The 12,516-nt window shown below is 41.3% G+C and overlaps 1 protein-coding gene across 1 annotated transcript in view; it reads left to right on the forward strand.

Moving 5' to 3' along the window:
* The window catches only part of LOC118236111 (ephrin-B1-like), an 81,916-nt gene extending 71,326 nt beyond the window's left edge, over window positions 1-10,590 (forward strand). Inside the window, exons 4-5 of the mRNA XM_035434175.1 lie at window positions 2,426-2,560; window positions 5,798-10,590. Of these exons, the coding sequence (XP_035290066.1) occupies window positions 2,426-2,560; window positions 5,798-6,180 (518 nt within the window). The 3' untranslated portion in view covers window positions 6,181-10,590. The remainder of the gene's footprint in view (window positions 1-2,425; window positions 2,561-5,797) is intronic.
* Window positions 10,591-12,516: the final 1,926 nt, after the last annotated feature.

Consider the following 12,516-nt stretch of genomic DNA (forward strand, 5'->3'; position numbering starts at 1 on the left):
CCAAACATTATAGAGCTTACTGTACATGTATCTACACACACACACACACACACACACACACACAAACACAACAAAAAATAATGTTCTGGGACAATGATGTTCTCTTGCATTAACAATCACAGTGTAGGTATTGTTTTCAACCCATGCCGTTGTTATTCTTTTGGATTCTGGTCACAATTGTGAGCAAGCTGAATTAAAACAAAACAATGGGTAGTAACTGGGTAACGGTATCTGCTGTTAATTACATTATTCTCCTTTCCCGATTCAGAATTTACTGGCTATGCTTGGATTGTGTGTATAAGTTTATATATGCTGTATAACTTTAAGTGTATAACACAAACAGACTGCAGTGTGTTTGACGAATGTACGAATGCATATTTTGGAGGGGCTTTCATCAAAACCAGCAACCTCAAAGTGTTTCAAAATGAAGCTTTGGCGCAGTCAACAGGCGTCCTATTTCCTTCAGGCATCTCTAAAGTGATTCACTTCCTGCCAGTAAATGTCCAGACACATTTCCTCAGCAGATTTGTATTTAGCTAGGGTATTTGTGGCAAACAAGTCATAACACTTAATAGAAAATCAAACGAGTGATTAATTACAAGCAATCAACACGTTCCACTTTGGGTTGGTGTTCATTTTTATTCTTTTTTATAATTTTATTCATTTATTTATTTATTTTCCATTTAACCAGACACGGTTTAGAAATTGTAAGTCTGAACAAGTATATAAAAAGGAGGCTGTAGACTCCATGGTAGTGGCCTCAAAGATCAGATCAGTGATTTATTGCATTTTTCTCCGTACAGTGCTTTCAAACCCCAAAAAAGCAACGGAAAAGGCGAGGCTGACTCAAAGTAGAACTTTATTGTGTTTCGAGTCGTTTCACTGTCTTTATTTCAAATACTTTTTATTGTACCGTTTTATTGATATATTTAATGATGCACAATTCTGGCACCATTCTTCCGAGCTTTAATCATGAAATGAGTTGTATAAATCTCTTGTGGACTGAATATTTGTAAAAACCACAAAGGGGATTTTCCTTATTTGTACTGAAATTGTAGCCTCTGTTGCTTTGTACCGAGAGCATGTCGTACCCTTGAAAGCTAGTGCTTTGTGTTTCTCTGGATGTGTATTAATTGACAGCCCTGTAGGCGGCCACATCATCACCCCCCCGTACCACCCCCCCCCCCCCCCCCCATCTAAACACCAGGGACATTCACATGTAAATTAGAAACCCAACGACCAGGAAACAACTTCCTGTAGCCTTCTGGTTTGTTTACTACAGCCACCAAGGCTGCCCTTATCACTGAATAACAAATTGAAATTAATGTTTTATTTTTCTATTTCTTTTTCATCTAGTTTTCGCTACTGCCAAATTTGTAATAAAGTGAAACGCATGAGAAGAGCAAAAACATCTTAATGACCTTCCTCAGATTGCTGTGGAGTACTATCTTTCATCACCAGCAAGGCTGGAAATGCATTGAATACAGACTGAACAGAGGCATAAACTTGTCTTTATCTGTAAAAAGATTAGCACAGACTCTTGCCAATTATGTTACTTTATTTGAACTTCTTTTCTGCTCAAGGCTTTTATTTTATTTTATTTTTATTACAGGATAAATGAAATAAAAAGATCTTGGTATTAAGAGCAGCATGTGGGTTCAGTATAACACATTGCCTCCGACTGGCATTATTTCCATGGGGAAAAAATGTATTTGTGTTTTTTAAACTCAAATTCCCAGAGTACATCTAAATTACATCTATATTCTCCATAGAGTAGCATTTAAGAAATATAGGAAAGCCATAATTAAAGATGATACTTAATCCTTTTCAGGTCATTCCTGGAATGAAACAGGTGGATAAATATATGCTAAGCACATTTATCTATTTTATGTGTAAAATATTAAAGAATTTATATTTTCTGGCTTTCAAGGTTCTCAGGGGAGAGGACGAGTGAAATATACCTTGCATAATGACCAGTCCAAGACTTAGTCATTTTTTATTTTCTGCAGTCTTTCGATCAATCCCTCTTAAACTTGTTAGCAGTGCCCCAGAGATGAACCATAAAAAAACATTAATGTCGTCACAATGAGAATGTCTTTATTGACGGGGGACAAGCAGTGATGATATCTTATAACTGCGTTTGGCAAGGATTTACAGTAATGCATTGCTGAAAACGTTCTGGCTTTACATTTGTCTGCTCCATTTATTTCACAACTGATTACGTGTTTGATGATAACAATACTGGTTTTAAAAAAAAACGATTACTTTTGGCAAGGAGGATGACAAAAAAACAACAAAGCAAGGTCAGTGGAGCAGGTTATGATGTAGGGTCATTTGTATATCTGCCTTGTGCAATGCGTGTACGTCGTTATATATATATATATATACGTAGTAACCAATGATCCGTCTGCCGTCATTGTTACAGACCCGAACGCGGTCGTTCCGGACCCGGCGATCACCGAACAGCCGAGCAAAGAGCAGGACAACGTGGTGAAAGACTCCACCACCACCCCTGCCAAGAAGAAAGACAAGGATGGTGCAGGAGAGCAAGGCAATCCAGGTGAGGGTGTACTCCCACCGAGCGTGTCACAGCACGACTCCTAGAACTTTCTGGAACCTGGACAAGAAATAATGATGGATAGGCTGTGTGTCACAGGGTTGTGGTGGTGCTTGGAATTTCAAAGAATACCTGAAACTTGGAGCATAAAAGCCATCCTGTGCTGGTTTTATTTGTGCACCCTGACTCACAGATTGAACTAATATTGTGTTCTAGTAGCTTAAAATCTGATTAACAATGAAAAATAAGAAACCGATGTTTGAGCATTTCATGCTGTTGTTTGTTTTAACCGTAACAGATGATAGGTCATTGTGTACATGACAACATTGAGTGTGTGTGCGTGTGTGTGTGTGTGTGTGTGTGTGTGTGTGTGTGTAGACTAAGAGAACGATCTGATAATGCTGTTCTAAAAAATGAACATTACATTTCTATTGTCCGTATTAGTAGGATGTTAGCAAGTTGCTAGACACTTAGTTTACATATCTGATAATGCATATGTCAAACAGTTACCATTGTGTCCATGTGCTTTATCACTGTTTATACTTTCTATGCACACATTTTATCGCACAGTTTATGTTTGCATATTTTAGCGCTCAGTAATTTCATTCCGCAAGCAGGCAGTGGTTCTCTAGCTAGAACGTGCTTTTCTCCCACACCCCAAAAAAAACTATTTGTACAGTTCCGTTATTTGTAACAGACAACATCTGGTTCGCTTGTTTCAAAGGCAAGAGATAAAAAAGCCGGCTTTGCATTTTCAATGTATTCAATAGTACCATAGTAATTCATCTGCAACATTTCTCTTTTTATCTGATTTTGAAGAGATCCTCGATGCTTGTGAATGGGTCTTTCATCTCCTAAGTGATAGCCTGCACTTCCATTGACCACGTCAGAGTAATTTCAGATTCCCTCTATTTGATCACAGCGAGCCCGTAATCAGATGTTGTTTTTTTTTGTTTTGCTTTCCCTGTCTTCTTTCCCGCCGCACCGTTCCCCTGCTCGGAGGACACTTCAGCATTTAATCGCGGCGAGCGGTAATGCAGATCGACGTGCCATTCGAGTGCGGCAACGAAAAATTAAAACCATAGCCGGAGCGCCGAGATGGAGCTGCCGATAAGACTTTCGGAGACTATTAAAACCATTCAGAGGCGCAGAGGAGATTTTTTTGGCATGCGCGTTTTTTGGATGTAGAAAAAAAAATTGCGTACGTTCCGCTTTTGTGTCAGTCGCCAAAACTGACAGATTTTTTTTTTCCCCCCTAGACTAAGCATTAAAATGTTGGGAGTTTCTAAAGGTTTAGAAAGTCATTTTTCCCTCTGAGCCCAGGGCTTGCCGAGGGACAAAACAAAATCAGATGTGCACAAAAAAAAAAAGGCCTTTCCCTTCCTGCCTGGGCTGCGGCCAAGACTCCCACGGCGCTGTCCTCTTCCAGCGAGGCGCAACCGCCTTCCCAGGGCGCTTTGCACTCCGAGCCGCCATCTCGGCCCCGTTTCTTTAAACGGGCGCGCGCGAACGCGTAGGAAGGGCGGAATGACCTGTGAGGCGGGAGCGTCCCGAGCTTCCTCGCACCGCGGGGACGGAGAGGAACGAGATAAAGACGCGGGGTTCGACGTGCCTGTCCGCACGCTAACGCCGCCGCCGCGACTGAACCGCGGCCAAACGCGCACGGTGCGTCCGCGGTCGGCCGGGACGACGTACACGCGCGCACAAAAAAAAAAACCGCTACGCGTATTCTTCATCGTCGCCAGAGTGGCTGGAAATCGTTGCGGCAAAACAATTGGGTGAACGTTCACTACGGTAATACAGAAATGTGAATAATGATGGTTCAACAACATTTTAGGATGAATATGGCCAGATCCAGGAATTATAGTGACAGAGGTGTGAGGGCATTCTGTGATGGTTAGACACTTAAAAAAGAAAAATAAAAAACGTCGGGCCCCCCAAGAACCACAAACTACCCGCTTACCTGAAAGTTTGAAGGAAACATCAAATATTTTTAGATGAACGCAGGTGTTCTTTGGTTTTGCAGAACAGACAGCTCAGTTTCTGTTAACAGGATAGGCTTAGGCAGACAAAACAATCGGTATGAAGAGGGGTCACATGCAAAACACCAATTGAGAAAACTGATGAAAAAAATTTATATAGTATTTCAACTGTGTCAGTGCAGAGGAACACAGAGATGTACTGACAAGCATGTGGAAGGCTAATGTTCCGTGTCTTGATCACATCCCGCAACTCATTAACCTGCAGGTGGTCTAACTTCATTACTGTACAAGAGAGAAGCACCGCATTGCCACTACGCAGCCCTTCCAGCTGGCTTGTTTTGTCAAACTAAAAAAAAAAGAGGGAAAAAACAAAGGGAGCGATACAGGCCGGGACACAAAACAGATAAACTCGGCTGCCTTCCGCACAAATTCCAATTTAAAGTCTTATACGCCGACAAGATCAATAGTGTTTCTTTCCAACTGTTTACCTCAGGAAGAGTTTTTTCTTCTTTTTTTTTCACTTTTTTCACCTCTCGCCGAGGAAAAAAAAAGTGCAAACTGATACCTCTTGGGTTACACGTTAGGTAACCCATAAAGGAACTTCAGCCCTTGGTTTGATTCCATAGCATCAGCCTGGAAGCAGTGCCACCACAGTCAAAGGGCAGGGGTGCAGCTGAGAATAAATAGTGAAGGAAATGGTGAGAAAATTGGCTTTGGGGAGAGGGACCGCACAGGAAACAGGCTCGTCGCCCTAATTGGAATCAGTCTTCAGCCTTTGCATCTAATGAGAGGCCTGTGTTTTGATTTCTTTCACACTCTGGACCTGTGGGGCACATAAGTTTAAACAGTTTCTCTTCTCTAACCCTTGTGTGGACTCGTATGGGAAGAACATATGGGAAAACCTACACAGTTCAATCCTCTCTGAGGATACGTGCGAGGAAAAAAGATGGTGTCATTTGAGGAGGAAGGCTGACCAATCCTCCCCCCCCCCCCCCCCCCCACCTCACACACACACACACACGCACACACACAGTCAAGTCATATTAAGGGTGTCTCTCGGGACGAAGCAGAACTTGTGAAAATAATGGGGTTCCTCGCAAGAGTGCAGCCGCACTGGCAAAGTTTGTCGGGGTTCACCCCTATTACGGGAGAGATGATTATCCCTGTCTCTTTCACTTCTGTACTGGCAAGAGAGCACTGCTCTATGTGGGCTGGGTGGTCTGGTTCTTAATCCGTGTTCTCTCTCTCTCTCACCCAGACACCATGAACCAGGACAACAAGTCCAACTCGGCTGAGGGCATCTTCAGCTCCAAGCCGGCCCTTTTTGCTGCCATCGGGGCGGGCTGCGTCATCTTCCTTCTCATCATCATCATCCTCATCATCCTCCTCATCAAGATACGGAAGCGCGCCAGGAAGCACACCCAGCAGCGGACGGCGGCTCTGTCGCTCAGCACGCTGGCCAGCCCCAAGTGCTCCGGGAACGCGGGCTCGGAACCCAGTGACATCATCATCCCGTTACGGACTACAGAGAACAACTACTGTCCCCACTACGAGAAGGTGAGCGGGGACTACGGACACCCTGTCTATATAGTGCAGGAGATGCCTCCCCAGAGCCCCGCCAACATCTATTACAAAGTGTGAGGAACAACGTTTGTAGGACCTTTTCATTTTAGAGAATTGAGGTCTACCTTTTTACTACCTAGACCTTCTGATGTCAATAGAAACGTGTCGTATGATGCTTTAAATAGTGAACGCAAGAGAAGAGAGGAAAAAAGGAAGATAAAAGACGGAAGGTCTACATGGACACAATGGTAAAGACTCTTTGACGTTTCTCTGTAGGCCAAAGGCAGGATGCTTGGGCGTCTAGACCTTCTCCTTGTCCTGTTTCTCACTGAAAGTGTATCCTCCATGTTTTTGCTGTTCTCCGTGTGCAGAAGGAGAAAGGCGGGAATGCTAAAGCGTTTAGGTGTTTTGAGAGCGGGGCAGCCTGCCGAGCTGGGTATTTCCAAAAAGCAAGGAATTCATGGAATTCGGAGCAGTAGCCAGGCCCTCATAGATCGCTCTTGTATCAGGGCACAGTGCGTAATAGTGTGACGCCATTTTCTCTCTCTTGACGTGTTTACCTTTAATGTCTTGGATGGCGGAAGTCACCAAGATTCTCTTTCACCACTTTCTACCCCTTAAATTTTTTTCTTTTTTTTTTTAACCATTAGTTAATCTATATAATAGAGTGTTTTATTTTTCCCCCATTTTCTCCTCGCCTGCAACATGTCAGTTCTAAGGTAGCTTCAGCTTGCCGCCTGCGGTTAGGACCGCAGAGTTCATCGATACTAGCTAGGTGTTCTTCTGTAAATCTTGGGCTTGTCAGAACATGTCCAGACAAGCTAAGACAATACGCGCCAAGGGAAGCATGAATAAGCGTCCTGCGGGTAAATTAACGACAGGCGAGCGGTTCTCACCAAGAGTCGCTAGACGCCGTTAATTAAGATGAGACCGATAAAAGGTTATGATGGCTGACCTCTGAAATAATGTGAGAATAACAAGGAATGAAAAACCCTCAGAATTACAGGTCGCCTCTTATCTGAAATCCCTCTGAAATTCTAGGCTGTCCTGTTGAACTCTGGGCTCGGAGCCGGCTCAGAGCGACGCTCGTGGCGACGAAAGAATAACAAGATCAAATTTGTAGGAAAATAAGAAACGTGAGTGGCAATTAAGATGCTATCAGATAGGACAGGAGTCACCTCGGTTCGCGAGTTTTCACCTCTCAGTATCCACGCCGAACTCAACATCGCAGAGGCCAATGAAATGCGTTTATATGGCATGCAACATTTTCCTCCTTTCTTCATATGGGGTCACTGATATGGGTGCGAGTGATTGGTTGATAATAAGAATTACTCAACTTGCTTTCTGTTGGACATTTTGGCTGACTAGATTGCACCCATGTAAGGCCTGGCACGGTCTAGTAAGTGTTAAGCTTGGAGGGGGTTAAAGGAAATATGTTTGTGTGTTTTGCTGCACTTCAGTACACAAAGTAAAGGGGGGAAACAGATGAGAAAAAGTGTGGTAAAGAAGCTACTGTGGCTGCAATTCAGAACCTTGCACCACAGAACCTTGGTAATCAGAAAAACAAAGCTACATCTCATAAACAAAACTTATGTAAACCTATACATGGTAAATCCACAAAGACTTTACTTCAGTTATTAATTAATTTCTCTCCAGCAGATAGCCAGTTTCCAGGCCTACATACTGCAGGGCTACAATCGTGGATAAAGTGCTGTTCTTAATAAAATAAAATAAAATCACCTGCCCCTTTTTATCTCAAAATTAGTTGTTACTATAAAAAGGTTTTTATAATAGAACCCTTATTGTGTGCATAAATATGGGTCTTTTTTTTACCTCAGGTTTGAGCATAATAGCATAATATCCTTTTTTAATCCTGCACAGGTACACCAATGCTGAGTAATTTAAAGCATTGTCTTCTGTCTACCTATAAAGACTTTGCTCTAATCAGCTTTTTTTTTTGTCAGCACCTGTTATTTTCTGGTCTGTCATAAGTAAAGCCATCTGGCTACTATGGGGTGAAAAATGGCTGCTTTCTCTGTTGCGGTTCACTAAGCAACTGGGCAAAACACAAAGTTAAAACTGTCCTCAAATGTTCCTCAATGTCAAACATTTCAGCTGCCTGCTTTGTGTTTCTTGTCTCCTTGTATTGAGGCAATCCAAGCTGTACAGGTTTTAGTTATGCCCGTTGATTTAAATGTAGCAAACAAGGCACTGATTTATCGAAGCTAACCCAAACAGTGCACGCAGCGGCCGGATAAGGACACGTTTTCATCCAAAACAGCAGGAGAGTTCCGAAGATTCGCTTGGGTAAACCGCTAGACTTACTGTATCTGTTCAGTGTTTATGCTCTCACAAGGCTTCGACAGGGCCGCATTTTCTATTGGAACTGTGAATTAGTTGAGTCAGAAGTACTAAACTTGTGTTTCACTGATGGGTTGTGTCTTGATTGAAATGCATTGCTTAAGCAGACAGAAGATGCATTTTAGAAGAACCTTCGTTTCAGAAAAATACGGAAGTAAATCTATTCTTTATACACAACAGACATTTTTGTGGACAGCGAGTCCCATCAATTTCAAAACAGTTGTATTTGTTAAAACATAAAAGGAATATATATATATATTTTTTATGTCATAGTGTGTCATATAACATATTTCAATTATTGCTCCTTTCACATGTCATTTTATTTATATATTATAGAGTATATTATAAAAAAAATTATACATTTTCTTTTGAATATTCTACAATATCTTTAAAAGTACACTTATGAAAGGGGCAAAATTCTGTAAATTTGTATATATGACCTGGGTTTAGACTACAATGTATTCCTTATATGTTAATATTTTAACAAATATTACTTTTTTGGAAGGGACATAACTGACAGTAGTTCAGGCATACTACATAGAGACCTAAAAATCCATCAAGGCATACCATTTTCCAATTCAAAACACGTTAAATATACTTTAATATGCCCATCACAACACTCTACAGTGTAAAGTGTTACATTTTATGTTCATTTTCTTCTTTTGTTGTTTTTTTTTTTTTTTTTTCCTTTTATTTTAGTTGAAATACCTGTATTGTAAATGAGTTCATTTACAACTGGTAAAAATTGAAATAATGTAAATATGTGAAAATGGTAAATTTAAAAATGACATTTATTAGAGCCCCATTTATGAAAAATATCTAATTAGGTTTTTTAATGCAGAAATTTTTGTAAATAGTTGTCTTTTTTTAAAAGACATTTTGTATAAACTTTTGAATTATTTTCTTGATTGCTTTTTTTGTTAGTAAAAGATACACAAATCTCTTAGAACGGGTGTAAAAGTGCCAGGTATTGCAATGGAAAAAAAAAAAAAAAAAAATTTGCAAGGTTCACTACTTAGCAGAGATGTTTTTTTTTTGTTCAGTGTCATAAATCATTTTGTTGGGGGACATGAGGGGGACAAATTTTATTGACACATTAATTCAATTTTCTGTGCATTTCATTCAATTGAAATATTCTCAGTGACCCAGTTATCCCTCTATCACTGAAATTATAGTAGTGAACCTTTCACAGGTTAAGTGAACAACCAGTGGGGAGCACCTGTTGCCTTGCAATCATGAAGTGCCACCATTTATACCATCAGTTATTTCTAAACACCTGTTTTCATTGTGTGAGCTCTACGCCATCTTTATTACTTCTGCTGCAGTGTTTAGGTCTCTATGTGGATGGACAGCCTCTTGTAGTCAACTAAAACTGTTTTTAATCATTGTCACTAAAGGATGGTAATCCTATCCATAATAGCATAAGTCAGATTGAGCAGAGGATCAGCACAGTATAAAAGCCCTGCAGAACCCATGGCTGTAGTGAACTTAAAAAAGCGGCCATGTTGGCTTGTCTTGCTTAGCTTTTGGACACCAAGGTGAATGACCCTTACTGCTCACCACAGTATTAGCACAGGCTCTCCCTAATGACCAACCCCAGCCCCTAAAGACATTCCTCTGCTGTCAACTAAGAGCTACGTTCTTCTGGCCTCTGCAACTTAAGACGGCTCATCACTCCAGGGAAACTTTAAAAAATGTAAAGACTGAACCAGCTTGATGTCATATGGTAGGTTATCAATTCCTCTGCCTCACCAGCTAGTTAGCACAGCTAAAACGAGACCATCAGTATGCATCTGCTGAGGGAAACACTCTCACCAAAACAATGTCCCTTCAGCACAACTGGTTGTTCACTTTCCCTGGCCACCATTATGCTCCATCTGTTTTTTTAATTTCTGTCCATGTTAAAGACACAGTATTATGTTCAATGTACATGTATGCAAACCCAGTGAAATTGTGTTTCTTTGTATCTGCTCCATAAATGTCACTTCATTTATTTTATTTCTTGCCTTTCTCAATGCAGCTTTTTTCCCAGTTCAGCATAACCAGTTTCAATGGAATGACAATTCCATGAGCCAAGTTTGAAAACCTGATATTGCATATTGATAAATAAATTTTTTTCCTATGGAATTTTGTCTCTTTTTTTATTCCCAGGTCAAAGATTTCTTTTCATACTGTTGTATGAGTTCCAGGTCCCTCTACTGAGTTAGTGGGACAAGTAGGCAGCTATTATTAATTCTTAACAATTACCATGGCTCATTTTAATTCATGCAAGAGAGGTGTGTTTATTTGTTAGAACAACAATAACGCAGTGATCAACAGTGAAGAATGGCTTTACATGCTCTTGTCTGAGGCATGAGGCCAGCACTCAATTGCAGGTGTCCAAATGAGATCAGACTAGCTGAAATGCTAATGGTATGATTTCTTGTCAACAGGCGCTATTACATAAAGGCTATTTTCCATAATCATTATGCTTCCAATGAAAAATGTAGTACAACTGCTTACCTTGGATTCATGCCAGTGTGTCCATTTTAGAATTGAGGACAACAGCGTATGACAGTTAATCAGAAGATAATGCCCTGATTACATTTCTTATTGCAGAATTACTAAAACTCACCCGTAGATTTAGTAGATATATGGTTACTTGCTTGTCCATGTTATCTACTTGTATCTCTGATAGGTAGCCTTTTTTAAATGTTTTTTTTTGTTGTTGTAATGACAGGATGTAATATACAGTGTAATGATTAAATGTCCTCATAGATATATCTTTTAAATGCTATTTAAATTCACTTTGATTTATCTTGATTTTTAAAGGTATTATATATGGCAGCAGTGAGATTAAAAATCACCTGATTTGACTGCTAAGGCCTGTATCATAGAATATTCAAGTGTAAGGCAAATAATTGTCTGGACCAATGTGGAAAACCTTCCAAGTACCATGCATGTAATCAGAGTAATATTAAAAAAATACTGTATATCTATTTCCAATAGAAATCAATTTGTGGCAGACAAGCTGTCCATACAATTCCAGGATCTGCCTGTAGATGACTAAAGAGACAGCACCACTTAGAAAAAAAACATTTGGGGGTCATACGTGGTGTTTTTAAAAGATTCTTTTATTCTGAAGCTCATGTTGATCCACCTGGCTCAACAATGCGCCGCTGTGCTGACTTTGCTGGAATCTGATATCATACATATCCAGGCGTCCCTCAGCTCATGGTATCTGAAAACGTCAGCGCCCATTCCAAAAAACACAAACTTCTTCTGACAAAGACCAGTCCGTCTCGTGTCCTGCACAGACACGCAATTGCCAGAACACAGCAACGCAAGGCCCCGGGTTCGGCGGAGCCAGGCGCTGTCTGCGGCTATGGTTGGAAACCCTCCCGCGTCTGCAGTCGAACCTGCAATCTTCGTGCTACGAGTTCAGACAGTGGCCTTTTAACGAAAAGACCACGCCAGGTCACGCATCAGTACGCTTGAGCGTTAAGCGTCTGCGCGGAGCTTCCTTGAGAAACCGCAGACGTTTTTGTGCACTGTGTATGACAAAAAGAGAAGAAGCAAACTGGAGATGGATGGAAAGCAGTCGACAGTCCGGTCCGTGTTTGAGAGGCGTGGTCTTGAGCTCTGAGCGGCGCATTAGAAAATGGCTTCCGGTGCATGCTTCGCACTTGAGCGCCTGTGCTTGATGTTGTTTATTCGCACGCTTTTTGTTTGTGCCTGATGCGTGCTGTCTCGGTTAAATGCGTGCCTCGGTGGAAATGTGCCACTGAGAATAATCGCTTCATCGGTAATGCGTGATCAAGGTGCAGGCTGCAACGCAGCGTGGCTGTTCGGATTCTCGGGGTATTAGCCTGTCGTGTGCCTGTCACAAAGTGTTGTTGCTAACAAGGGATGCACTTGGAGTTTGCAACATCAGCCAATGCTAGCCCCCAAGGATTATTCCCTGCAGTCACTTGGAGCACGTTACCTGCAGGCAGCCGGCATTATGCTCATGTCCTTGCAGACATTAAACCAAAACAGCAACTCGGCACCATCGTTTCTGTGCCTTCCCTTTTA

The sequence above is a fragment of the Anguilla anguilla genome, chromosome 9 (genome assembly GCF_013347855.1).
Source record: "Anguilla anguilla isolate fAngAng1 chromosome 9, fAngAng1.pri, whole genome shotgun sequence".
Classification (NCBI taxonomy): Eukaryota; Metazoa; Chordata; class Actinopteri; order Anguilliformes; family Anguillidae; genus Anguilla; species Anguilla anguilla.